The sequence below is a fragment of the Phodopus roborovskii genome, unplaced genomic scaffold (assembly GCF_943737965.1).
Source record: "Phodopus roborovskii unplaced genomic scaffold, PHOROB, whole genome shotgun sequence".
Lineage (NCBI taxonomy): Eukaryota > Metazoa > Chordata > Mammalia > Rodentia > Cricetidae > Phodopus > Phodopus roborovskii.
The window spans coordinates 268,905-296,723 of record NW_026125958.1 but is presented as its reverse complement, the minus strand read 5'-3'; the positions used below and the strand labels follow the sequence as shown (position 1 = coordinate 296,723).

Sequence of the window (27,819 nt, the reverse complement as noted above, 5' to 3'; positions counted from 1 at the left end):
AGGGCGTCACCGGTAAGCCAAGACCACATGAAGATACAGATTAATAGAAATGGGTTAATAATTAAGAGAGAGCTAGCCAATAAGAAGCCTGAGCCATGGGCCAAAGCAGTGTGTAACTAATATAAGCCTCTATGTGTTTATTTGGGACTAAACAGCAGCCAGACTGGGCGGGACAGAAACTTTTGGCTACAGTCATGGCTGGGAGGCCTATTTTCTGAAGAGAAAGGAGAAAGAGTAGATGGAGGGGAGGTGAGACTGGGGGGAGAGACTGGGAGGAGAGGAAAAAATTAATTAATAAAAAATGTTGAAGTAGTTCTTTATATATTCTGGACATTAATCCTTTCTTCTTTAAATGGGTAACAAATAACTTCCATCTGTATGTGCTTATACTTAGTTCAATGGCTTTTTCTGTCAGGCAACAGTAGCAAGGAAAAAAATAACCTTATCAACTAATCTTACTAATCACTAGTCTTTTAATATACATTCTTCAAGGACTCTAAAATTTGTAGGCAAAATCATATTTTTGATAGACTAGCACTTCAGTTATAAATAGTACAGAAGTGTTAAGTGAGGGGTCCTCTAGGGACATACAAATAGAAATATTTTCTGAGTGCTCAAACTACAAAACCCAAACACTTATGCATAAATATGTAAAAACACATTTAAGAAGCACAATGGCTCAGATCAGATGTTCTGATTACATATATTAACATGTCACATGTTAATTAAAGAAGATAATTTAGGGAATGAAAGAAAATGAAGGGAAAGATGTGCTGGGCAAAAATCAGTACCACCTATTCAGACAGTCCAGGGAATTAGCATTGGCCAATGGATATGGAGTGCAATCTATGACCTCATTGATAGGACCATGGGGAGAATCTGGTGAGGATGAATCCAACTTAGAGTCTAATAACATTTCGATGAATAATGAACAGAGAGGTAGCACAATACACAAGCTAGAGGACTGCCTGTGTTCAAATGTTTGCTTCATCATTCATGAATTGCCTTGGACAAGCTCTTCCTCCTCCAGAAGAAATCAAAAACATGAGCAATGGTAGTACCTCACTCAGAGAGTTGTTAAGAGGGCCGAATGAGTTAATAAATGTACCTAGCAAGCAGAGAATATTTGGCATGTTATCCAAATAGCCAAATCCAGGGGAAAGGGCAGGAATATACAAAGAGCAATGGCCAGACGCTGAGGGTAAACACGAGATCTAGGGAGGTATACATTGAAAGCTGCTCTGGGTCAACTCTGGAAGAAACTCAACAGGGAACTGAATCCTGGCTCCCATTCCTAACAGCGGTGATGGACTGGTAGGAACTCAAGTGAGAGTCGCAATCCTAATTTCCCTGCTGTGTTACTTGGTTTTATTCTTTTGGAGGCAGGGACTCTCCATGTAGCCCAGGCTGGCCTCCAACACGCTGTTCTACTGATGGACTCTCCCAAGTTCAGGGATTACAAGTATACACCACCAGGGCCAGTCTGTGCCCTATCTTCAAATATTTCCCAACAGTAAGTTTCTAGATCAAAAGCTCTTTATGCCTTCACCTAATACTGCTGGCATAGACGATACAGACAGTCCTTTAGGGGCAGTTCCTTTCTGTGTCTCCATCCTGCCCTCTCTAGTGTCCTACGAATGCAGACTTTGTTGGCAGCCGGGACACTCCCTTCTGCTGCCTTTCTTTTCTATGCTCAGCCTCTTTCTCTTCCTCAGTTCAGGTTTGTCTGTGTCCCTACTTTCTCTTTTAAGACTCTGGTTTTCACAATTGCATGCCCTCTTCTCTTCTATACCCCCTCTGCATCTGTCAGAAGCAGAAATGCTCACACGGATGGGGAAATTCAGTATGTACTCAGAAGAAAAACACCATTTCCTCTATACTGTTTAAACAAACATTCAACTGGCTGCAAAGGGAACTGACAGCTCATATTCAGTTCCCCTTTGTGGCCAGCGAGGCTTGAAAAACACAGGACACATGGGGTCAGATCTTGTGGGTAAAGATTACATTGTTCCAAGTATCTGTGGCAACTGGGAAGAGAAGACTACTAAGTAAACATGTGAGTCTCCAAGGATTGGCAATTTATGAACCTCAAAGCAATGAAACCTTGAGTGACGAGGACAGCCCAGTGGGGTGGAAGAACAGCTCCTCCATCCTTCTGGAATGATCGTCTTTCCATCAATATACCCCACTCTCAGGATTGAACAAACTACTAGGAGCCAGCAGTATTGGGTTTTTCTTCCAGTCTTACTGCAAAGCTAGATTAATGTTCTGGAAGCAAAAAGATAGGGCAAGGCTATTCATGGTGGATAAGAGATGCAAAGGAACTAGCCCAGATTCATGGCACATTTAATGTAGCTTTTAATATGAAGAGGAATCAAAGCAGTGTGTCAGCTCCAAGACCTGCCTGGGACATGTGTTGTCCTTTGCGAAGCACAAGTTCCCTTCCTCTGAGGAATGTTCCCGAGGAAACAGTGGACGGACACGAAGGTACATACACTTTATTCATCCCTAAGGAGAGAGCCAGCTTACTGTACTTGGAGAAAAAAAGTGTAAAAGCCTAGTCCAAACATCAAATTTGAAAGCACATTAAAAGAGTTGTGGTAGATTAAAATGAAAAGAATGTATTAAAACCAATTTCCACAAAATGAGTAATGGATATAAGACATTTCTTTTAGAGAAAGTGGGCTCTTTGAGTGATTTTCTTGTCAGCTCTTTTGTCTGTGAGGTGGGAAGAGGGAATGGTATAGTTTTGTGAGAGCCCCAGGCAAGATGGGGAGTGGCAGAATGACTGAAGGTTTAGTGACAAACCCCATGTTCTCAGGGATAAAACCACATATGTGTCCCTGATGCAGGGTACTGAATTGTGAAGAACCTTTAGTAGAAAGGATCAGGATGACTGGCAGGGTATAGGAGGAAGTGATGACAGTTGGAGGGCAAAGGGTATGGCTTCTAATACTTCTTCAGAAGGTAAAATCTACTTTAAAATACATTTACTAGTTATTTTCATTACAAGCCTTTTAGTATTATCTGGCTTTTCAAACTATAACCATCAGCCACCATAATTTTATTTTCAAAGTTAAATACTGCAGGATGGCCACAAAACTGTCCCATGCTACAATGTTAGACTTTCTTTTCTTTTTGGGGTGGGCAGGATTTTGTAGCTCTGGCTGTCCTGGAGGACAGACTGGCCTCACAGAGCTCATTCTGCCTCTGCCTCCTGGGTACTTGTGCCACCACACCCAGCTTGTCACACTTTAACCCCCAGGATAATTATAGTCATGGATATTTCACAGAGGCCAGTCTTAACGATAATCATTAGAACAAGACAAGACAAAAGTAAACCAAAGAACCCTTAAATGATCTATCCTATTCATGGCCAATGAGTGGGCTTTCATCTTACGGACAGAAATTATTATCTTTAAATTATTTTAATTTTATATTTAAAATGGTTTTCATCCACTAGAATAAGGACATTTCTAGATTTACTAGGGCTTAAAAGGACAAACCCCACATTCTTCTATTTGCTTAGTTTCCAGCTGGAAATGACTGCAATGCAGGCAGGTTCAGCTTACACTGGTGATACACTGCCCTCTGGCGGCCAAAGCTCTACAGACGCGAACAGCTCTGTTAAATTTTAATGCAGGATTTTCTCTCCCATTGTTTTCTACTAGGTATTTATTTCTGGAGATGTGGAACTCAAGTAAATTTATTATTTCCAAGCATCAGTGCTCTAGTTTTACTAAGGGATTATATTTAAGGTTGCTTTTCCCTGAAAGAAAAGGCAACAAGAAAATATCACAAGCAGTGCCATAAATGGTGCTATTTGAAAGATTTAGAAAACAAGGCTGTTTGGAATGATGATCTGAAACGACTACTTCAACTCTAACCTATTTCCACACATCAAAATATTACCAAGATGCAAGTGCCAATGGGAGAGATTTCTAGGTTAGCAGGAATCATCAACGAGGATTCTGTGAGTGCTCTCCTACTTGATCTGAGTCAAGAGAAAGTAGCATTTCATACTTGAGTCAAATCAAGGCCCTATGCTAGTTGTGTAACCACAGAAAATATGTTTGTCCTCTACGGACTTCTACCTGACATCTAGAAAGTAGAATAATAGCATTTATCTTAGAGATACCCTAAACATTCTATGTATGTATCTGCATAACTATAAAAATGTAGTTACGGGATTGCCATTTATTATCAAATTCACCTTTTTCCTACCTATCCCCTCTCTGAGACAATGTCTCATTATATACAACTGGTTGACCTGGAACTCTCGATGTAAAGCTGAGTAGCCTCAAAGTCAGAGATCCACTTGCTTCTGCCTCCTGAGTGCTGGGATTAAACACCCGTGCCACCATGCCTAGCTATTATCAATTTTTCCAAGAGCAGTTTATATAAAATGTATTGCTCCAATATCTGGGGCTCTCAACAGGAGAAACTAAATACAGACTCTTACAGGTACAGGAAGGAAGACATCATGCCCACTTCTCCCTCATTTTCTCTTGCTATCTACCTACTTCCTTGAGTAAGGACAGAAAGTGACATGGAACACAGCCTTAATCTCAAGACACTTTTATTAATAAAACGGCCAGGAAACTTTGTTCTTGGAAAGGAGCAGAGGGGACCTCTGGACACTGGTACATGCCTAATTACTTCAGTCTCTCTGCATTCCCAGTTGCTGCTTCATGGTGGTGGTGGTGGTGGTGGTGAGTGTGTGTGTGTGTGTGTGTGTGTGTGTGTGTGTTTATATGGGGCAATGCAATAGGTCACATTACCTTCAGAATCTTGCTACATGCTTCCTTATCGGCAATGTCTATTTTTTAAAAAAAGAAAGCAAGTTTCTTTGAGCACTGCAAAGACAGACAGGCATGGTAGTAATAGAACTCCTGGCCCATTTCTATCTTTACCTATGGCTTTCAAAAAACACACAGAAAACAATGTTGGTTCTGAAATAGGATATGAATCAGATTTGGCTGATTCAAAGATGCTAAAAGTTACACTCTTTCCTTCAAGACAGTCTTGCTTTCTTTAATCCATTACTAAGATTTTCCTCCTTCCCTAAACCTGCCAATTTCTTGTTTGCATCCCAGCCTCCACCTCTGAGATGATCCCAATTCTGTGATGGCTGCTAAAGGAGGTTGCTATAATGTTTCTGTGCTGTGCATTCCTGGGAGGTAATGGTTAGCTGTTGTACTCAGGCCTATAAGAAAGACAAAAGCCGAAGCCGAAGGGCCGGGAAACCTGGATTACCAGGTCCATTGTGTTTTGTCATTAGACACTTTACAAGCTTGATAACTTGCTTTTTCTTGTTTTTGGTGCTGGGATTGAAACTAAGGACATTGGTGATATTTTGGATAGAATTCTCTAATATTGTTTTTAGTAGTTATGGAGACAAATATTCATGCTGCTTGGTAAGAAATCAGCTCCTAAAAGCAAGAACACCTTTTGGGGGGTACTACTAAACAATGTTTAACAGACATGTAGGAACTGCTTTTGCTAGAAAGGCTGGGGAAAAGGTTCAGGTGATAAAGTGCTTGACGCTAACAGGAGGACCTGAGTTTGATCCCCAGAACCCATTAAAAAAAATCCAGGTATGGTGAAGTGCTTTTAATCCTAGTGCTGGGCAGGCAAAGACAGGTGGATCCTTGTGGCTTGGCTGGCCAGCCAGTCTAGCAACACTGGAGAGCCTCATGCCAATGAGAGATTCTGTCCTCAATGGAGGTGGATGGTGTTTCTGATGATAGAATCCACATTTGTCCTTTGGCTTTCCCATGTACATACGGATGCACCCGTATGCACTCAAACACATGTACACATCCGTACATATAAAAAGAGGGGAAAAACCCTGATCTTCCCCCAAATCAGTGTCTTCTCACTTAGACCCCCCCCCAGGTCACTGAAAGCACAATGTAAGCCTGGCATCTCTGCCTTTCATTTTGTATATATCCCTTTTACCTTGCCTTGCATGTTATGCTTTAATCACCTAAGGAGTGTCTCCAAAAAAAAAAAAAATCAGCGATAACTAACTTACTCCATTGCCCTTCAAGGCCAAGGACACAAAGACAAAACCAAAGCAGGCATCTTGGTATCTGCTTTTTACCATGTCCTACTCCAGATGCCTAAAAGGTGCCTAAAAGTCTTCAGTCATTATCCTAAACTAGCAGTCTTTGGGATCCCATCCACCAGATTAGGACAGTTATCCACAGTGAGGATTACAGCATGAGCACAGCATGAGCAATCATCTCTTGACAACCACCCTGTCCCCTCCAACAGTAAGAACTTTGACAGGACCACCTCGCTGAACCAGAGCTGAGACAAAAATCTGCTGACCACAAGGCGAGTCACACAAAGTATTGGCTATCCCTTGACCAAGGCTGTTTAATTATGCATAGCTCTTGCCTTCTTGCCTTAATTTGTCTATTTTAAAACCTAAAAGCTGATGTCAGTACCCTGCAGAGGGACTTGGGGTTTCTAGACACTTATCTGTTCCTCTTTTCAATGTGTGCATGTGATTAACTCTCCTTTCTCTGCTTTTCACAATTTCTCACTGTTTCTCGATTTGGCACAATAGGATGGGTGCCATAGTCCAGGAAGTTAGGGCTACTGGAGAAGAGGCTCACATCCTAAAACTCCAGTTACAGATGGGTCTCCCATGATTACAGCTTCTTGTAGTAGATGGCAGGGCCGGAGAGCAGTAGAACTGGCAACAGGGCTGTGGCTAGACACCACATCCTGAAGAGAACAGGAGGTTCAGTGAGCTTGAACAGAGCACAGCTTTGAGTAACAGGGCTGCACTTTATGTCTAAAGCTAACTAGCTTGGATAAGCATTGAACTGAGCATGGCTTACCATAACCCCCTTTGAGGAAAATCCTGATCTTTAGAATGTAAGGTTCTAATGTGCATAAAATAAGACACGTGTTCTTGTCTTGTAGACCAGCTCCCCTCTCAATGCCCTGAGCTTCTTATTGGTCAGATGGACTATTTAAAAGGCCAGTTACAGCCAGATTAGATACTAGCTTGGAGAGCCAAAAAATAACTTTCCGTTTGAAACCCATCAGTTCAGGTATGACTAAGCTAGCTCATGACCTCTGGCTTTGAGGGATACTGGTACATGTGACCTTAAACCCCTCCTGTTCCCCAAGTTCGCAGAGTCAGTAAAAACAGCTCATATGGGTTGAAAAACTGAATGAGCACATGCCTGCTTTTTGGACCAGTCTTACTGAAGTACTCCAAAGGAATTCTGGGGCCAGATTTAAAAACTGCACTCGATATATGCATCAAGGAAATTTAGCTCAAGGCAGGGCTTTTTGTTCCAAGAAAATGTAGCACAAGGCAGGACTTGAACTGGGGAAGCTAACGCTTCCAGGGGGCAGATATAGGATCAGAGCAGAATACTTTGTTTGGGAAGATGATAGAAGAAGTGATCAGATAAGAGCACTTCCATGTGGACAAGGAAAGCAGAACTTCAAAGAGGTGAATGGTGGGGAACACAAAGAACCAAAGAAAGGTCCTTGTAATAAAGGGGCACTTATTTCCTAGAGAACTTGCATGTTGGTTTAACATTCTTACAATGTCTCCCTGACACGTAATACTTTTGTTAGTGTAGTATCACCCAACATCATTTTTTTCTACTATTGGAAATATTTTCTACTTTCTTAGAAAAAAAATTTCCATTATCTTACTAGCATTCCTAGCATTCTCTGTTCTCTCCTTTCAGTTATGTTCACAACGTGGTTTTTTTTTTTTTTTTTTTTTTTTTTTTGACCACTTTGATTTACTCTCTCTTCCATTTTCTAATTCACAGAGCATTTGAAGTCTTCCTTGAATTGTAAGAAGCTCCAGCTTAGAAGTAGAATGGCCTAGAAGTAGCCATTCTACTTCTGTGAGCTCCACGTGCCTCATATCTGAGTGAACTGTACTGTTTAAGGAAAATACAGAACACTAAATTCCAAAACAGTCAAGAATGTGACAATGGCCACCTTTCTAGGAGCTGTACATCTTGGGGAACTCAGGTATAGGAAAGGGCCTGTGAGATATGCAAAGTTGCTGAGTTCTATCCCCAGTACTGCAAAAGGGAAAAGGGCTTTTATGAAGGCAGGGGGAGTGTGGGTTTCAAGTGGAATAATGTGAAGAAAGCTGTGCACCCCTTCCCTTGCTGGCAGAGTTTTCTTTGCCTCTTCTGCCGTTTGTTACTCTAAATGCTGAAGAAAAGCATAGCAAAGTGACAAAATGGCAATTGCCAAACAATTTTTAGATTTATAGAACTTGAACTTCTGGTGACTTTCAGATAATATCAGAATGCGTAGCTCTCCTTATTCATTGAATTCTCTGCATCAATCAACACAAAGCATACAAATTGCTGTGAAGGTTAACTTGTAGAAAGCTAGTGTTTGTAACTAGCCCCAGGAGGTCAAGGTTGATTACTATGTTCTTGCCAGAAGGGGAAGGGGAATGGGCAGTTTTCTACCCATTGAACCACGGCATCAGCCAGACTTTCCCTCCCTATAAAAGCCCTTTCTTGTAACCCATTCTCTAAGATGAGGCTTTGCCACTAATAACCCTCTCCAGTTTCTCAGGATCAATCTTTGAATAAACTTTCTTTCTGATCTTCTACATACTGAATGAGTGGTAAGCATACAGGATGGAGTTGGGTTTGGAGACAAGAATTGGCAGAACTGGGCTGGGGATGCATGTAGCTCAGTGGCGCAGTGCTAAAGTGTACACAGCTCTGGCTATGGAAATTTCCCCTTTGCTTAGTGGTCAATTCACAGACTGACTGAACAATTGTACGATTTGTTATAACTAGTCACTTGTTCTGAAGCATATTTGCTACTTCCAAGGACCCCCAAATGCATCACTACTTCAAGCACTACTTCAACTCACTACCTTAAGCACATTCCAATTTGAAGAAAAGTTGAACTTTAGGTTTTCTCTACTCTTGGGAAAGATGGATTGACAAGAAGCCACCCACAGATGATGTTGTAGTTATACTTAGAGAAGAATTTGGATGGGCATTTTATTAAGTTAGTGGAGAGTACTTCTTTCAGTCATGCTCACAATGCTCACAGAAAAACACTTAGCTATGTGCGGTCAAACCTTTGACTGTAACTTCAACTAATCACAATAGTGACGCTAACTACTTCAGGAAATAATCATAAGGAAGTACACTAAATATGTTTACAGGTAGATTGCCCACTAACTTCCTCCCACTAAAAAATAGAGAAATGAGTTTTTTTTTTTTTTTTTTTTTTGAGGAGGAGGAGGCGGTTGCTACATCTACCATAACTATTGAATTTCTTCAATATTCTAATTTCCCTTTTCTCTCCATTGTAGTTAGTGTCATGCAAGACTCTATCCATACTGGATAAGGATACTGGAAGAGTGAAGATCAGAGAATTGAGTCTGAAATTTGCATCAGTCAGCTGAACAATATATCCTTAGTCAGCATAAGCTCCTCATCCAGGTAAGGGTGATTCTTTGTTTGGTTTTAGCTTTAAGGTTAACTCTAAATGTCTGGAAGGATTAAAGTGTTTGAACTGTGAAAGCTGATCACTAAGTACGGTAGTCAGTATAGCAAGTGTTTATTTAACTAGCCATGAGTAACTGCTAGAGTTGTGGAAGTTTTTCTACTTGTCACATCAGCAGAGACCTAGCGTGTACACAGACATTCAGCTGAGGGGAATGCACACTTGGAGACAATTTCTTGGAAGCAGTTCTGTAAGAGCTCACTTTTATTTGACTTCTCAAGTTTAATGGTATTTTACAAATTTTAGAAACTGTTTTTCTAGTAGCTTTAGAATCCAAGGCTATTGCTGAAGAGGACACAAATTTGGGAAGCCAAAGAGAGGGTGTTAGTTGTCATTTGTTTCTGTAGAGACATAGCATGATTGTCTGATCATTCTCAATATTTTCTTGCCCGCCTTTTGTTAGGGAATATTTGTTATGGATATTCACGGAGGCACCATTACCTCTGCTGCTTTTAGTATGCAGTGCACTGTCTTTGAGGCAGAAGCTACTGCTTTTCATAAATGAAACTTCATCCTTTGGAAGGCGCTTTGTCCCTTCTGTACAACCGAATTCTCCTTTGAACAGGGGATTTTTCTTAAGAAACAAACTGGTTCACTTCAGTCTCTGTTTGATTCTAAAATCAACAGTGTTATACAGATTAGGCTTGCATATTTAAGACTACCTACAACTGCAGCCCATGCGATTCACCAGCTATAAAGGCACTTTGAAACATATGGCACGATTTCTAAATAAAAACTGTAAAGAAATAAATGGGGGAAGACTGTGCTAGACCTTAATTAAGGTCTGCGGTATTTGAATGCAGACCAACTGCACAGTGTTTAAAAATGATAATGTATTAGGAAATAATACTCATTTTTATAAAATCTGACATATAATTTTAATGCAATCCAAGATACAGAAAATAATAAGACCATGATCCTGAAGAGGGGTAAAGAATACAATAATCCCAAGAGGCAGAGGTCAGAAGATGGGAAAATGTTTTTATGTTTATTATCAAAATAGAGAAAGTGACTAAAAAAAGAAACTGTGCTGTACAACATAAAAGAGCACAAAATATGGCATTCCACAAGTTAATGATGAAGACAATAGAGAAATGGTGCATTCCAAAGAGAAATCATGTTCCTTTTGGAAGACAGAAATCATGATTCTTATTTGACCAGAACCTAGTAACTTTTTTGTTATTCTCACTTGAAAAAAAAAATAAGGAGAAAAATAAACCTCTGCAGCAAGAAAGATTTAAAAATAAGATATAAAAAGGTTAAAACAAGCCAGGCAGTGGTGGCACATACCTTTAATCCCAGCACTCAGGAGGCAGAGTTGGAGGCCAGCCTGGTCTACAAAGTGAGTTCCAGGACAGCCAGGGCTACACAGAGAAACCCTGTCTTAAAAACAAACAAACAAAAAACAAAAAAACATAAAAATAAACTGGGCTGTGGTGGTGAAGCACATCTTTAATCCCAACACTTGGGAGGCAGTGGCCAACCTGGTCTACAGGGAGAGTTCTGGGACAGCCAAGGCTACACAGAAAAATCCTGTCTTCAAAAACAAAACAAAACAAAAAAGTAAAACCCAGGGATGGAGAGATGACTCAGTGGTTAAGAGCACTGGTTACTCTTCCAGAGAACCCAAGTTCAAGTGAGTCTCAGCAGCCGTAGTGGCTCATAACCATCTGTAACTCACTGGAGTGCATGGACATATGTATAGGTAAAACAGCCATGTATATAAAATAAAAATGAACACTTTTTAAATAGTAAAAACCACACCTGCATATACATGGGGTTGAAAACACTATATACTTCAAATAAACAAACAAATCCTGAAAAACACAGATATTAGATGACAGAGGAGGACACATTAGGGTACTCTAGCCACCAAGTATACCAAGTATAGTTTTGACAAATAATTTAATTTACTGAAGTGTGGGAGTTTAGCACTATTTGGAATGAGAGATCTGATGATCTCATAATGACCATGGGCTTCTGGAGTTTAAACTTGGTGTTAATGTTTTTCTTCTGTTTAATTTAGGATCTTGTCTGAGTTTTGTTCATTTGGAATTGAGTTTACTTCTGGTTTATGAAAAAAGACTCTTCCAGTAGTACTATAGAAAAGTGTTTTAAATTAGCCATAAATATACTCAGAAACTATAAGTAGTTAATGTAATTAAAAACTAGTTTTTATTTATTAGTTTTTAAAAGTTAGAAATTTAATATAAAAACTTGCAAATAAAAACTATTTAATAATTTTAAGTTATCATATGAAGTGATGGGTTTGACCTGTCTGCTAATGTGGCCACATTTGTGTCACTGTCTCTCCTCAGCATACATTCATTTCTATGTGCATTTAGACTTCTAGGAAAATCCTATCACAATTTACATATTGCTTTATAATCTAAGGACTATAAGTTCCTCTAATGTATGAATGATAAATTTCAGGCATTTTTAACTATTTGTATCAAATTTTGTTTTTTTAGACGAAAACATTATCCATCCATCACTTTAAACACTGTTGCTTCTACTTTTACTGCACCACTGTGGCAACTAGAAAAGGTAAGACACCATCTGGATTTTCCAGCTTCATCCAATGTATTTTGTTGCTTTACCCAAAGGTAAAAAAAAAGGCTTAGATACTACATACAATTTTAATATTAAGTATATGTAATTCTGTTCTAGCTCCTGTGACAAAATTCAAGAGAATCTGATCTAAATGAATAACATCTCGACATGCATTCAACCATCCATGATTTCTACTACAGCTTTACCGATCATTTACATCTTTTTGTGTGTTATTGGTCTCTTTGGAAACTCACTTGCTCAGTGGGTATTTTTAACAAAAATAGGCAAGAAAACATCAACGCATGTCTACCTGGCAAACCTTGTGACTGCAAACTTACTTGTGTGCACTGCCATGCCTTTCATGAGTATCTACTTTTTGAAGGGTTTCTATTGGAAATATCAATCTGTACAATGCAGACTGGTCAATTTTTTGGGAACTCTATCTATGCACGTAAGTATGTTTGTCAGCCTCTTAATTTTAAGCTGGATTGCCATAAGCCGTTATGCTACCTTAATGAAAAAGGAATCCACACAAGAGGCCACCTCATGCTATGAGAGAATGTTCTATGGTCACTTATTAAAAAGATTTCGCCAGCCCAACTTTGCCAGAAAAATGTGTACTTACATATGGGGAATTGTGCTGGTCATAATTATTCCTGTTACCCTATACTACTCAGTTGTAGAGGCTACAGAAGAAGGAGAAAGTCAGTGCTACAATCGGCAGATGGAATTGGGAGCCAGCATCTCTCAGATTGCGGGCCTCATTGGAACCACATTTATTGGATTCTCATTTTTAGTAGTAGTAATATCATACTATTCTTTTGTCAGCCATCTGAGACAAATAAGAACCTGTACTTCCATTACAGAGAGGGATTTGACCTACAGATCTGTGAAAAGGCATCTTTTGATCATCCAGGTCCTCTTAGTAGTTTGCTTTCTTCCATACAGTATTTTTAAACCCATTTTTTATGTTCTGCACCGGAGAGGAGACTGTCAACAGCTGAATTATTTAATAGAAGCCAAAAATATCCTCACTTGTCTTGCATCAGCCAGAAGTAGTACAGATCCCATTATATTTCTTTTATTGGACAAAACCTTTAAGAAGACACTATATAATATCCTTACAAAATCTTAATTCACCACAAATATGGTTGACTTTTGGATGGAAACCACCATTCATGTGACTTTATTAGTGACATAAATTATATGATGAACATGTCACAGCTTGGTTGACAATGGGCACCAAGGAACCCTCTTTGTGTTTTATAAACAAATACAGGCATAAAATTGGACTTACAGTTCTACTTATACCGAAAGCTGAGATGGCAGACTTTAGAAGCAAGTCGAGTATACCAAAAGGATTCCACTGTGTATACAATCAAACAAACTTTTTTGGTTGTTGTTTCAGTCAACTGTGGCTGTTCTGTTTAATACACAATGTTTTATGACTTGAAGGATGAAGAAGCGAAAGGCTTATGGGTTTGTCTGCTTTTTAACCTAACACAAGAACCCATCTATGATGAAATTTTATTTTGTTGGTAACTCAAAAAAAGAACTAGGGATGTTAAGTACTAGAAAAGACAGCCAGTAAGAAATATCTTCATTTAAGTCTTGTCTAACTGGACAAACAATGCATTGTAAAGTAAATTTGGTATTATCTGACTTATTTTACTGGGAAAGGCAATAATCGATGACTCTAATATTTAATAGATAGAGTTCACTTAAAATATGCTTAAACATTTAGATTATGCTTTGTCAAAATAAAAAGCAATATAATATAGAATTATATGCCCATCGTCATGCTATGTTCATATATTTCCAATATAAATAATGATGTTATTGTTAATGACAGTACCTGCCACATAGTTCTGTTCAATTAAATTTTGTAAACTAAATGAATGAATGGTGAAGAAGTGTAATTGTATTACAGAAAAGACTGGCCTCTGGATTTAAACTCTGTGGGTTCAGTACTGGCTCCATCTCTTATTTAGCTGGACAATCATGGCAAATTACTTAGCCTCTTTACATTAATTTCTTTAATTGTGGAACAGAAAATATGACCTGATTCATATCATTACTTAAAATTAGATACTGTTCTATTGTGAGCAAGCAGCTAGTCAATACTTGCTGTGTGTTAGGTCCTGTGTGTATATGCTTCATAAGTATAAATTTAATCATCACAAAAAAATGCATGTTAATGTATGTACTGAAGAAAAAAATCCAGACGCATAGTTAAGTGGTCATTTCAATTCCCTCAGTATCTAAGTATATTTAATAAGTAATTATTTCTTAGTGATAATTTCTTTCATGTAATCTCACCAGTAAGAAAAATAGTGATTATATTCTGTATATTATATATATATATGTAAAATATATATATATATATATATAATGATTAAAAAGCAAAAATAAAAACTAGTCCCCAAATTATTACGAGCTCCTTTGGAGCTACAATCTATCTTCTTTTTTTTACTTCCATTCTCTTCTCACATAGAAACAAAAGAGTAGAATAAAATCAACCATTAACTACAACTTATCACTTTGTTAGAAACTGGGTAAAGAGTCAGTGTTTGCTGTTCCACTTCGTAATTACTTTGCCATTCAAAAAGAAGTTTACATTAAGTTCATGTAATTTCAAGGAAGATTTTGTTCCTCCTGAACTAGAAGTTTAGAACAGTTTTTCCAAGTGCTATGTGCTCAAAATTAGTAGACATTTTGTGAAATTTTCATCAACAATCCAATACAGAAACATCCTCAGTAAATCCTTGTTGTTTTATTTCTTTCCTTAACCGAAAGATGAAAATATCCAAAGTTGAAACCCATTCTGGCATCAGGTATTAACAGTGTATATGCTGTGCCATGTGTTTGCTTCTGTGTGTGTGTGTGTATGTGTGTGTGTGTGTGCACGCGCGTGTGCACGCACATGCGAGTGTGTTGGGGCATTGCTTGGGTATGGCCACTGTTGACTTCAAGTCTTACTCCTCAGGAGCCATCCATGTTAATTTTGAGAGAGGGCCTCTCACTGGGGCTTGCAAATTATGTGAGGCTGGCTTGTCAGAAAGCATCAGGGATGTGCCTGTCTCCTCAACACTGGGATTACAAGTGCTGGCCACTGAATTTAAGTCCTTGTGCTTGTGTGGCAAGTACTTCACCAAGTGACTTATCTCCCAGCCTGTATACCTATTCTTTCATAGTACCGAGTGAATTTTTGGTTCAGTAACATGCAGAGACAAAGGAGAATTACAAATTCCTGGTGACCTCCTTGTGTGCAGGCTGAAAACTGAGGTATCTGATGTAGTGACTTTGTAGACATGCAAATCACAGAATAACTCAGAGCCCACTGGGAGACTGCCTGAGAAGCTCAGATTTCTCCAGTTACAACACATTATCCTTACATGAGTTTTAGACCCCAAACTAATTAGTCTAAGAGGGATTGAAATGATCATAATTTTTATGGAACCTATACCATATTAACTCACTGCACTAAGAGTTTAAAATATATATATATATATATATATATATATATATATATATATATATCTTTAAAAAGTCATTATTTAAAAATCACTTTAAAGGGCTAAAGAAATGGCTCATCTGTTAAGAGTTCTGCCTACTTTTCCAGAGGACCTGGGTTTGATTCCCAGCATGCATATTGTAGCCCACGACTGTAACTGTAGTTCCAGGAAATCTAATGTCCTCCAATGATACTGCATTCACATGGTACATACACACAGGAAAAACACCCATACTGATAAAATAATAACATGATTTGAAAAATCTCTTTACAGGCTAGGTATGATGGCACACGCCTTTAATACCAGCACTTGGGAGGCAGAGGCAGGCGGATCTCTGTGAGCTTCAGAGCTACATAGTGAGCTCTTGTTAAAAAAAAAATCACTTTACAGCTCTATTTGCTATGTTTAAGATAAATGAATGACATTACCAAACTAGAATTACTTACACTTAAAAACGACATGCAAATAGGTATGTGGTTTCTTTTCAAATTGCTCATTCAGACAGAAAATGGAAGCTGTATTAAACCATATGCTGCGTTTATTCTCAATATATTTGTCTTTGCATGATTTCCTAAACAGGTGACTAGCCTGTTGAATTCCTTAGCAATTGAAGAATTGGTTATTTAATATCATAGAAAAATATTTTATATAAAGTATCACTTTCTAAATCTACCCTAATTTTAACATTTATATTTGAGAAATCTCAAACAATATTTTAACTATAGGAAACAGGCACTGTTCCCCTTTTCTTCCTTCCTCATACACAGTCTCCTTAGGCAACCGTGAAATTATAAACTAGGAATGCAAACTATTAACTCTGGACAAACAAAAGTCAGGACGCACTATTTAATGTGAAGTAAGTCAGCCCTTCCTGGGTATGAGAGGAAGATGACCCAGGGTTCTGACTTGGCGAGGACTTCCTGGCCTTGCAGTCTGTCTGGGTGGGGGCTATGATGGGTAGGTGGGTGAAAGGAAAGCTTGCAGGCAAACCACAAAGGGAACACTGGCAATTTGCTGAGCATTTTGGTCATGTAGCCCAAAGCTAGGGATTGCGATGTGATAGTCATCTGGCCCCCTGATCCCACTTCAAAAAGTTACTACAGATAGAAAAGTTTTATATCCGATATTAAAACCTGTCTGGATATATGACATACTCATCCCCGGGCTCAGGTGAGGAGTAGTGGAAAGAGCTGCTTCTAATAAGCAATAGAAATATTTATCCTTTTAAGAACTTATGGAGCCCTTTTGCAAATTCCAATGACTAAAAGCTTATACTCAATCAAAGTGTGCACAAGATGCTCAAGGGTCTCTTAAGAGCAATGCCCAAGTACTAATAATAATCAACAATAAAGACAGAAAGGGAGTGGATCTGGATGGGAGGTGGGGAGGAACTGGGAGGAGTAGGGGGAGGGGAGACTTTAATCAGGATATCGTGTATGAAAAGAATCTATGTTCAATTAAAAAGGAATAAACAAGTGAATTGGTTTTATCGAGAACTAGTTCTTTAAAACAGACTATATAACACAGGGACTTTTGAGTGACGGTAGCTGGTGTACAAGAAATGTCAGTGAGTGAGCACAAGAGGAAGGGATATTTCAAGAAATCAGCACAGCTTCAGCAACTGGAAGTGTGGAGAATGCACTTTTATCATAAAGTCAGGCACTCAGCAGGTGAAAGGAGAACTGAGAGCAGAAGGGGACCAAAGAGCAGTCAGGCGTGCTGACACAGGATGCAGAGGAAACCACCCAGGAAGCACAACCAGAAACACTGAGGCAGGAGGCCTTGGGCTGAGTGTATGCGCAACTGAGGCTAGCAGTTTTGAGAACTAAAAACTGAGCTCCCAAACTTCCTGGGCCAGACCCTGCTCAGGACAGAGAGCAGTTGTGCTTGGCAAGCAGTCTGCACGCTCAACAGCTGCTTTTCTCCCACTTCAATTCCTGCAGATGTACCAGAGTGAGAGAGACAGACAGCTGAAGAATGCTGGGTCTCTGCAAACCCAGGCAATGCTTTGGGATTCGGGGAAGCCGAGAGCATCAGGCCAGCTCTCCCAGAACCAGCCAAGGAGCCAGGAAATTCACTGACCTTGACAATGGTCTGATTTCCCTTTGATGTACTTTGAATTGAGAGGACAAAAGGGGGGGAAATATCACTGAATCAAGATGGAAGATTCCCTGACCTTTCACAAGCTAAAGAATTAAAGGGAAGAAGATGGCAAAAAAAAAAAAAAAAAAAAAAAAAAAAAAAAAAAGAAAGAAAAAAGAAAAACCAGAGCATGCATGCCTCAGTATCCACAAGGACACAAACCACAAGCAATATAATATTACAACAATGGGTTCTAACTGGGGGCAGTTTTATGCCTCAAGTGACATTTTTGGTTGCTATAACCTGGATGGCTGGAGACATTACTGGCATTTAATGGGCAAAGGTCAGGGTACTGCTTAAGCATATTGCAATATCTTAGACAGCTTCCCACACCAAGCGTCAAATCTCACTAGTATGACTGCTGGGAGACCCTTCATTATCATTACATGGCTCCAGAAACTTCAAAGAAAAAATTTTCTTGAGAAAAATACAATTTCTTGAGAAACTGCTTCTCCAAAGCAAGCAGTTTCCACTATGGTTATGTGGTACTATATGCTTAAATCTAACCAAAACACCTCTTCTCAATTATGATTTCAAAAGAAAAAACAACCAACCACTAAGCAGAGGAAAAAGTATTATTAATTGATATAAAATCTACTACTTTTAGATCATCTGCTAAGGCAGGGAGGGGGGAGGAAGGAAAGGGGGAGGGAGGGAGAGAATAAGAATATATGATTGATTGATAATTAGATGAAACAAATTAAATCTAAATTTCCCTCATGGAAGTGAAATATTGTCATGGCCTTTATTTTCTTTATTAACTATAAGGGGTATAAATAAATAAAAAATTTTAACTGTAGAAACTAAAATGAACATATATGACAAGTCACACACACACATATATACATACAAGTCACTAACTTGGCTGTTTTACTGGTAAAAATATTAACATAATAAACCAAGTGAAAATTTAAACCATTAGTTGTGCGAAATATACTGGTACTGTGTGTGAGCACAGCTGGAGGAGTTGTGGATCTATGGATGCCCTGAGACCTAACAGGTACGAAGGCTTACAATGCCCAGTAGACATATCACCCATTAGAACAGGCACTTGAATCTCACTAAGTATAGGTAAGTTAGTAAAGTATTAGGAAATTCTGTTGACACAACCTTCAGAGTTCAGCTGCAATCTAACTGCTCACTCTTCTGGTCTTTTTGGCCACCTGCAATGCTCCTCCTCTGCTCTGAGCTGAGCGCAGTCACCTCCAGTCTCTATTAACTCATTCTGAGTTTTGATGACTCAGCCTGGGCCATAGTGACTTCCATGCTGCTTATCCAAGCAGGCCACTTGTGTTCATGTCTTGGTACTAGTAGGATGACTTTTCTTTACTCTTATATATCGGTTCATCATACTCCCTCTAGTTTCTTCAAGTCTTTGCTTGGGTGCCATGTCATCTCAGTGTGCCTGCTTTGACAGCTCTATTTAAGCCTGTAGCTCCTTCTTCAATGTTCCCCTTCCTTCCTCTTCCTCCCTCCCCTCCCTCCCCCCGCCTCTGAGCCAGGGATTCTCCATAATCCTGGCTGTACTAGAATGTGCTCTGTAGATCAGGCTGGCCTTGAACACACAGAGATCTATCTGCTTCTGTATCCTGTGTGCCTCTCAGTTTCTGAACTCTCAGTTTACTTCTTTCTGTACAGTGACTTGCTATCTGCCTCCCTGTATTAGTCAGCTCCATGAGGGCTATGACCGTCTTGTTCAATGGTGTAGCTCCAGGTCCTAGGACATTGTCTGCCACATAGTAGGTGCTCAAAAAGTATCTTTTGAATGAATATCTTAAGAAAATATACCCAATTCAATTAAGTAAATTGAATATTTCATTCACTCATGCAAAATGCTCATATTTCAGATACCATCAGCATAATGGTACCCAAGTGTAAAAGGCACCAACGTTACGGCAAGCACTCTGTTGGGTCTCCCTGACAACTGAAATACAGTGATTTTTACCTAGTCATTTCTTAATGTGCAGTCTGAGAATTACTTCTCCATTTCCTTCTTCAGTGGGTTTCTAAATGCTTCCTAAAAATTAGATGGCATGTCCCTCAGAAAAAGAAACTAATTTAATATAACCCAATATAAAAGTACTTTGACACACTGTTCCTTCTCTGTGGAAGGCCTTTTCACACACTGTTCCTTCTCTGTGAAATATTCCCTTGTCCTCATGCAAATACCCCATCATTCAAGATTGCCTTCAGGAAATCCTCTGGTGCTATCTTTTAATGATTCTCACCATCCTCTATAAAGATTGGTTTGCCTGTCTATAAAGATCACACCCAACAACTTTTACCTTTGTATACTTCTAGCACTTCAAAAAAGTAAAAAGATGTGGCTAACCAGGCATGGTAGGGGTGGGTGACATTTCTGTAATCTCAGCGTGTGGGGTGGTGGAGTCAGGCAGCTAACTTCAGATACACAGCAAGCTCAAGAACAGCTAGGGCAATCACTAGACTCTGTCTCAAAAAACTAATACCAAATCAAACTAAACCATCCAAACAAACAAAAATTGAGACAAACAGAACAGACCCCACAAAAGGCAGTTATATTTCTTTCCATGGAACTCAGACTAATTCCATGACCTTTTAATAATTGATATGACCAATCAAATGCCATAGGTGTGACAGGGAGCCATAACTGAGGCCTAGACATCTACAGGCCTGGTAAGTTCCATTCCTTTGAAGACCCAAGCCACTGTCCTTCTCAAGATGGGGCCACACGAAAAGAGTTGGGGAAGCGCTGACTAGGAGAGAAGGAAGAAGGCTTAGTCAGCTCTCCAGTTTCAGTTGGCTGAGATGTTAGTAGACTGATTGAAGCCTCTGTGCACTGGCCCCATGGCCTTGGCCAACTGTCTGGGTGACAGAGGCGAGCAGGTCCAGTCTATCTCTAACCAAACTGCACAGGGTGCAAATGATGTCAGTTGTTTAAAGTCACTTAGTGTTGGCCAGATTCCAGCAGTATATAATAAGATGTATCCCTTAGTCTCTTTTCTGATACCATCATACTTTCAGGGATTGCGCTTGGTGTGAAGTGGGCAATCAGATATTTGTGGAGTATGTAAATAGATGCTAAACTAGAAGATGAAGTCAAATATTTTCATATTTTGTTTGATTTGGCTTGCCATGGCCCATCAAAAATCTGACTATATTATTAGAAGCATTACACATAATTAAAACTTGTTATATAATAATATTGACATAAAAATTTTGTCAAGAACAGAATTCACACAAAATAAAATGTTGAGCAAACAGTTTTACACACAATGCTGTTACATAACTAACAATCTGCTTTACAAATTTTAAGTTTTCAGTATGCATTTTATAGAGTAAATTATTTGTCTTATATGATAGTCTAAGAGTACAACAACCATTCTATCCAGAACCACGACTTCCTGCTATGTTTAAAAGGGGAGTGGGATGCACCAATGTTCAGCACTTCCTTGATCACTCCCGTACTCCCTGGTCCAAGTCCCTAGAGCCACAGCTCCAGAGTTTTTCTCAGTGCTGGCTCACAGACTATCCTTGGTTGTGGTATTCCAACGGTACCAGTCTTATGTTTTACTGCTGGCATTAAAAAGACTCTTGAGGATAAAGGAGCATGATCGTCCCCAAATAGGACATGGTGAGCTTTCATGAGGGACCTGTAATTATAAGAAACTCTTGATCCTGAGGCACCATGTGTCTATTGAGCAAACTCCATGAAGCCAACATCTGAACTACCATGAGTCGGAAATGACATCAGAAAAAGGTAGATGAGAGTCAAGGGGAGAGAACAGGAAGAGAGAAGGGAGGGGGAACTGATCAGTATGTAAATAAAGTGAAAAAAAGTTAAGTAAATAAAAATTTTTCAAAAAGAAAATAGGTTACTATGAGTTTAGTAGTAGGCCAAATGAGAACTCTTACTACTGCCAATTTCTTTCATAATTAGATGAACAGAGAAAGAAGATACTTATGATGTCAGAATTATGAATGGGAAAATCTTCGACGGTCATAGGAACATCCTGGCTGTAGGCATCCCTCTATTTAAGACTTTACATGCATTGTAATTCAAATGCATTTGTAAAGAAAGGCCTAACCAGAACAAGACTGCCTATTTGATATCACTGTAATTCAAGGCTGTTTTAGTTATCTTGGACTTCTTGTACTCTAGTAAGGTACACACTGGATGGCAGTTAGAGCACTGTGGACACTGTAGGGACAAAGCTTTATAGCAAAATATTTGAAAAAAGAAATTGTTAAGGACTAGACAGCAAACTACCATGGGGCTGGATTACATAGAGTCCCCGTATATATGCAGTTATTAAAGTAACCTTTTATTTTTAGGGTATAATGTAACTACTTGAGTCCTATAAAAATATAGTAGTTGTCTTTATACAGCTTATATCCATGTCTCACTGTTCATTAGGCTATGTAGGCTAGTTTGTACTACTAGAGTTTTGATTCTATTTTCATTTTAAAATTTTTATTATTTAATATGGACTTTTAGTGAGAGGATTTTCACCCTACTAGTTTATGTTCTTCAATATGATTCATAACCTACACTAAGTTTCTTCTAGTCTTAGGTATTATTTTTAATTATTTTGTGCTGATAGGTGTGCTTGTAAATGTCATTATCGGAGTGAAATGGCTTTTTTCATCATTCTTTTCTTTTTTTTTTCATTCTTTTCTTTTTTAAAACTGATTTTTTACTACTTAACAAATAACAATGATGCTGCAGCGTAATGGTGATAAAGTCAGCAAAGACCATGAAGATGGCTCTGATTCCAAGGCAACATTCTCCCTTGGCTCTAACCCGATAAATGGTTTTTGGTTTCGGGTATCTGTTACTTTAGTACTCTTCTCGTCTCCTATTATTATTATTATTATAGTTTACAATACTTCAGCTTTACTTGAAAGAAATTCAGTTACAGAAAAGTTTTAGAAAAACAAATGATAAATTTACGAATATAGTTAATCTTTTAAAAAATAGTTTTGTTTTCCTTACTTACTGGCTTTGTGATTTCTTTATTTCTCATGGCAAAAGAGGAAAATACATTAGACTGCATGTATCTTTTAGGAAAAAAACTAAGGAAACTGAAATCACAGTGTTCCTGTTGATTAGTACAATGACTCTGAATACAAAGTAAGTGATGCTTATTTGCAAGTAAAATTTAAGATGCTCTCTGTATTAAGGAGAAATCCTTGGTTAATATTATGATTACCACTAAGTTTCCCTTCATAAACATTAAAGTTAATGACAAGAAATACTTACCTTCACATCTCTGTGAATTATGTTATTATCATGACAGTAGCGCAGTGCTTCCAGTATCTGTCGCATGTAATGGCTGTAAAATACAAGAGAAGTCTAAAAATTAATACATAGTGCCTCTACTTTATTAAGTCCCACATTTACATTAGCTACCTACAAACATCTTTCATTTGAGCAAACAAGACAGTGACTTAATAAAAAAAGTTGACAAACTTATATGCTTCTTCAAAAAACAATGTTTTCTGAGCTAAGTCAAAAGAATTCCACATAATCAATAAACAGCATAAACACGCCAAAGAGGCAAGCCATATATATATACACACACACATCTCCATATCCCTCTAATATCTTGGTTACCTCTATTTAGCTAAACTGGATTGCTATGAAGGAAACCGCTTGAAGCTATTAGAAGGATTCTGAATAAAGGGGTTGTGGTCTTCAGTCAGCCACTAAAAGTAGCTCTCTGCATTGTGTCCATTTAGTCATGAGGAGAATCTATAGAACCTGTACATATGCAATTTCTCTTTGTAAGTTAATCAGGCTTTAGCTGAAGGTACTCATGAATGAAGCAAGGCTATTTCTAAGCAGCTGGGGTCTGCAGAGGCTTCCACTAGGTACAGGCAAAGAACAAAGGAAAAATTAATTTTTTTAAGTTCTAACAGGATCAACTAATGACAGAGTATGAAAAGAGTCTAAATGTTCCTGCAGTTATTATAGGTTTACATCTGGATGAGACCACCTGAAGCTGAAAATATGGCAAGTTGAAAATGTATTAAATACATCCCTAATGTATTACCAAAAATTAGAGTCTAAGCTCAGTTTGCCTTAAGTATGCTCAAAACACATTAGCGATGTCACACTGCATAACACTAGTCCAGGAAAACCTAAAGTGTAGTTTCTATTGACTACACATCCTTTTATACCATCATAAAATACAAAATTGGAAAGTCAAACTAAGGCAAGACAGAGATGTCTTCCCTTTTTATCTCAAGCAGCCACTGTATAGAAGTGCTGTATTTCAACATTTTATTATACACTGCTTATTACACTTGATTGTGCTTTTGGATAGCATATTTCTGACACTAAATAAAACAAAATAATTGAAGTTAGAGCACTCACAATATACAGGTTTATGACTTCGGACAAAAAGTTTTCCTGCTTTATAACTGAAAGATTTCTGTCAAGTTTCCTCTTTGGTACACTACGGTCTAACATGCCTATACAAATATCCCTCTAGTAAACATATGGATTATTTTATGTATTATAATAGATTACAAGTTTCCCTTTAAAAAATAAAATGTACGGGAGAAAACAATCCAAACTTAAAAGTAAAGCAGCCTTTTATCCTGTGCAGATCATCTCTCCACACCTGGGCCCTAAGCAGTTCTCAGTGTGATGCTCTACTGAGAATAGACATGTAAGGGCTTTGTCTGGACCAGTTAAAAGTTTTGTTTAAGTCAGGAGGATTAACTTACTGTTGAGGACTTTTACTCATTCAAAGTAGACCTTGGAGGAGCTGTGATCCCTTGAAATGGCTAACAACAAATGTCAAAGAGGTTTGAACCTTGCAGTAAAGTCATTATTATTGTAGTTATTAGAAAAGAGATCACTCTGATTATAAGAGCTAGAGTAGACAACCCAGTGTTAGCCTGTTCCACAACTCATTAACACGGAAAGGACAGAGGCTGTCACTAACTGGGCTGTGTTATACTGTACTAAATAAGTACTACACAGATCCATGCTTTGTGCCATGTTTGCCACTCTGCTTGAAACTCAGCCAGTTAGAGAAAAACAGCTTTACCATTTGATTATCTGAGTCTCTAAGTCTTGCATCTGGACTCACTGAACTACCCATACAAGCTAAATTTCCTAATAGAAAATCACAGTACCAGAGAGAAGAAAGTCAGAAGTCACCTGGCCAAATACTACATACCACGAGAAGACTCTCTATACCCTGTTAGTGATCTGGGATAAGAGGAAATACAGCTAATGATACCACCTGAGTGGTACCTTTTTCATTGTTAGAGAAGAAGATACTTTAATAAGGTGTGTCCAAACATTTCTGAGCAATGTCACTTGCTGGTCGCACTGCTGTTTTTTTCTGTTCCATTCGCAAGAGTTCCTTTCATAAAACCACCATTTAACAGCAAATATAGTTGGGTTTTTAAAAATCAATAAGCGTTCATCTTGATATATACACAAACAGCTATCTTTCCTATAAAGTCTCAAGATTCCGGGAGCCTAGAAATCATTTAACCACATAACATTACTTCTATGTGCATATGCTGAGACCCAGACCAAGATTGAAGTTGAAGGAAAACTAAGAAAAGTTACCAAAAACTGGAGATAAGAGGAAAAGTAGTGGCCACCAAGTATGCCAGGTGCTCCAGTGTGGCCGTGCGGCAAAAGGAAAAAAAAAAAAAAATCAACTCCCTTCATGCAGGAAAATTTCAAAGAATGAAAATTCTAAAATTTTGATTTTTCTTACTTTATGTTGTTCTTAGTAAATGAACGAAAGACCATTGGAGGGTATAGAGTAGAGGACTTAACCAGCATGGCATGCAAGACGTCCTAGGTCCAGGTCAATGCTTGGTGACCAAAAAAAAAAAAAAATACAAAAGTTCCCTTGAATTCTTTAAGAAATGTGTGTGTGTGCGCACACGCATGCGCGTGTGCTTGCAAAAGTCTGAGAGTTCCATTTACTTTAATAAGGTGATTCATAAAAATGCCACAAGAAAAATCAAGATAACACCAAGTGTAGTATTAGAGCATGCTTGTTACTCTGGAAGCACAATAAAGGATGACAATCTAAACAATCTGAACCCTTTACCATATTGTGGCCAGTGACTGAGGAGGAATGCTCTAGCTCATGTTATTCAAATCAGGAACCTGCCAGTGCTGTGACTGAGTCCAATCAAAGCAGAGAGCTGTATTGCTTTAAGTCTATAAGCTAGTGGTGTAGTGCATACATGGCTACTATAATTTTCCATATTTGCTTCTCTTTTGAGTCATTAGGTTTTTATGACTACTGTTCCACTAGGTATAACAGCTGTCGCTTGGTTCAAAGACCACATATTGGCCCGAAGCAATGTATTCAACAGAAAAATAGGGCTTTTAATTTTCCTCCTCTTATTCTTATGTGCTTCCCTTAGATTAACTGGTTACATAAGAAACTGAAAGATCACTAAAAAGCAACATAAAGAACTAATGAGGTACAATTTGCCAAACCCTCAAGCTTAATTTTACATGGGTCCTGGGCTACCAAACCCCTGTTTGTAGAAAGACACCAGGAATGGGTAAAATAGGAGCATTTGTGTGCAAAAGCAGTCATGTTAGCAGATCCAGGGTTGGCCATTCGCTGCACATTTCCAGCTACTGTCAGCTTCTACACTGCATACTGCAGTGTCCTTGCAGACAGAAGAGCTGGTGACTTCCTGTGATTCTATGGTCAATTCCATCTCTTATTTCCGCTTTACTTCTGGGGATTACATGCAGATCACATACCTGGCCACAGCTTCACTGTACACAAAACCAGCATCAGCTCGCTTTACGATTTCAAAACACAGATCTGCTCCATCCATACTGCAGAGAAATGGGAAAAATAACATGAGAAAAGAGGAACTTCCAAGACAACATTCAAAGTGAACATATCATTGTTGGGTGCATTACTTAAATCCCCCTTCTTTCAATGAAAAGCACACAACTATAGAAGGTATTATAACCATGTGTTGAAAATCTACAGAAAAAGACTTTTTTTTTTTTACAGAGATTAAGCTAACAGAAGTATCAAATAACACAAATATCAGCAATAAGTCTAAGAGAGCAACTCTAGAGGTGGTGTGTATAAGTTTTGAATTAAATTACCAAATTCTCTTTGTAGTCTAAGAATACAAAGTTCCCCCCCCACCAACATTTTGAAATCACTAGCACCAATAAATGGGAAATTTAAGTTACATTCTGTGAAAGGAAAAAATAATAAGCCAATACATTATTTATTTATTTTACCTTCTATTACCCAAATCAATTGCTATAGACACATTCTAACACATTGATGTGCTACTAATACCCTCTAATACTACCTTGCCTTAAAACTTAAAATTTCTCAATTTCTCACCTTGGAGGTGAGATCTCTTCGATCTACTCTACCCATGACATTTTAAGAAAAATCAAACTTTACATAGACTGATCTTATTATTACTTTATTAATATCCCATTTCCTTTTCCTTTTTCCTGGCATATGCCTTTGTATATACTTTCTCATATTTAAAACATCTTAATTCAAATTTTCATTCCATTCCCATCTACAAAGCAAACTCCCTCAGTGATTACCAGCTTTTAATTGCTAACAAACTATAGCCTGCACCATGCCATTTAGACTTTATGCAACCTAAGTACACACAAACATACAGGTACATACATGAAACTCATGTAAGATCACTTATATTAAAAACTATTCAAATACTAACAGTGAATATATTTATAATGCATATAAAGTATTTACAAATTCTCTAGGTCACTTTTCAGTATAATTACTGCAGGTAAAATATTGAGACACAAATTCCTTAAATGGAAAGTCAGGGCACTCACACACTATTATTATGAGAGTTCATGGGAAGCAGTCTGTCAGATCTCCTTTCACACTTCTGATTAAGCACCCCATAAAGTTAGCAGTTTGATTCTCAAGTAAATCTAGTTATTGGATAGATAGGAACAGTACTTAAATCAGTCTGGTTGTGTCCATTGCTTTTCCCAATGCCTACAGCTACACCTATTGGGTATGCAAAGAACAAGTATACACTGTCACACTCTACAACAGTTCAACAAGAGTAGAAAGTC

The 27,819-nt window shown here is 38.4% G+C and overlaps 2 protein-coding genes across 14 annotated transcripts in view; one reads left to right on the top strand and one right to left on the bottom strand.

The window, feature by feature from the left end:
- Positions 1-27,819, bottom strand: part of Cask (calcium/calmodulin dependent serine protein kinase) — a 309,975-nt gene that overhangs the window by 128,886 nt on the left and 153,270 nt on the right. For all 13 annotated transcript variants that reach the window (XM_051179168.1, XM_051179169.1, XM_051179174.1 and 10 more), the window contains exons 4-5: positions 26,488-26,565; positions 22,987-23,059 (exon numbers count right to left, since the gene is read on the bottom strand). In XM_051179168.1, the coding sequence (XP_051035125.1) occupies positions 22,987-23,059; positions 26,488-26,565 (151 nt within the window). The remainder of the gene's footprint in view (positions 1-22,986; positions 23,060-26,487; positions 26,566-27,819) is intronic.
- On the top strand, positions 12,213-13,440 carry Gpr82 (G protein-coupled receptor 82). Its single transcript, XM_051179184.1, has one exon. The coding sequence runs from the start codon at positions 12,239-12,241 to the stop codon at positions 13,220-13,222; it is 984 nt and encodes a 327-aa protein (XP_051035141.1). The 5' UTR covers positions 12,213-12,238; the 3' UTR covers positions 13,223-13,440.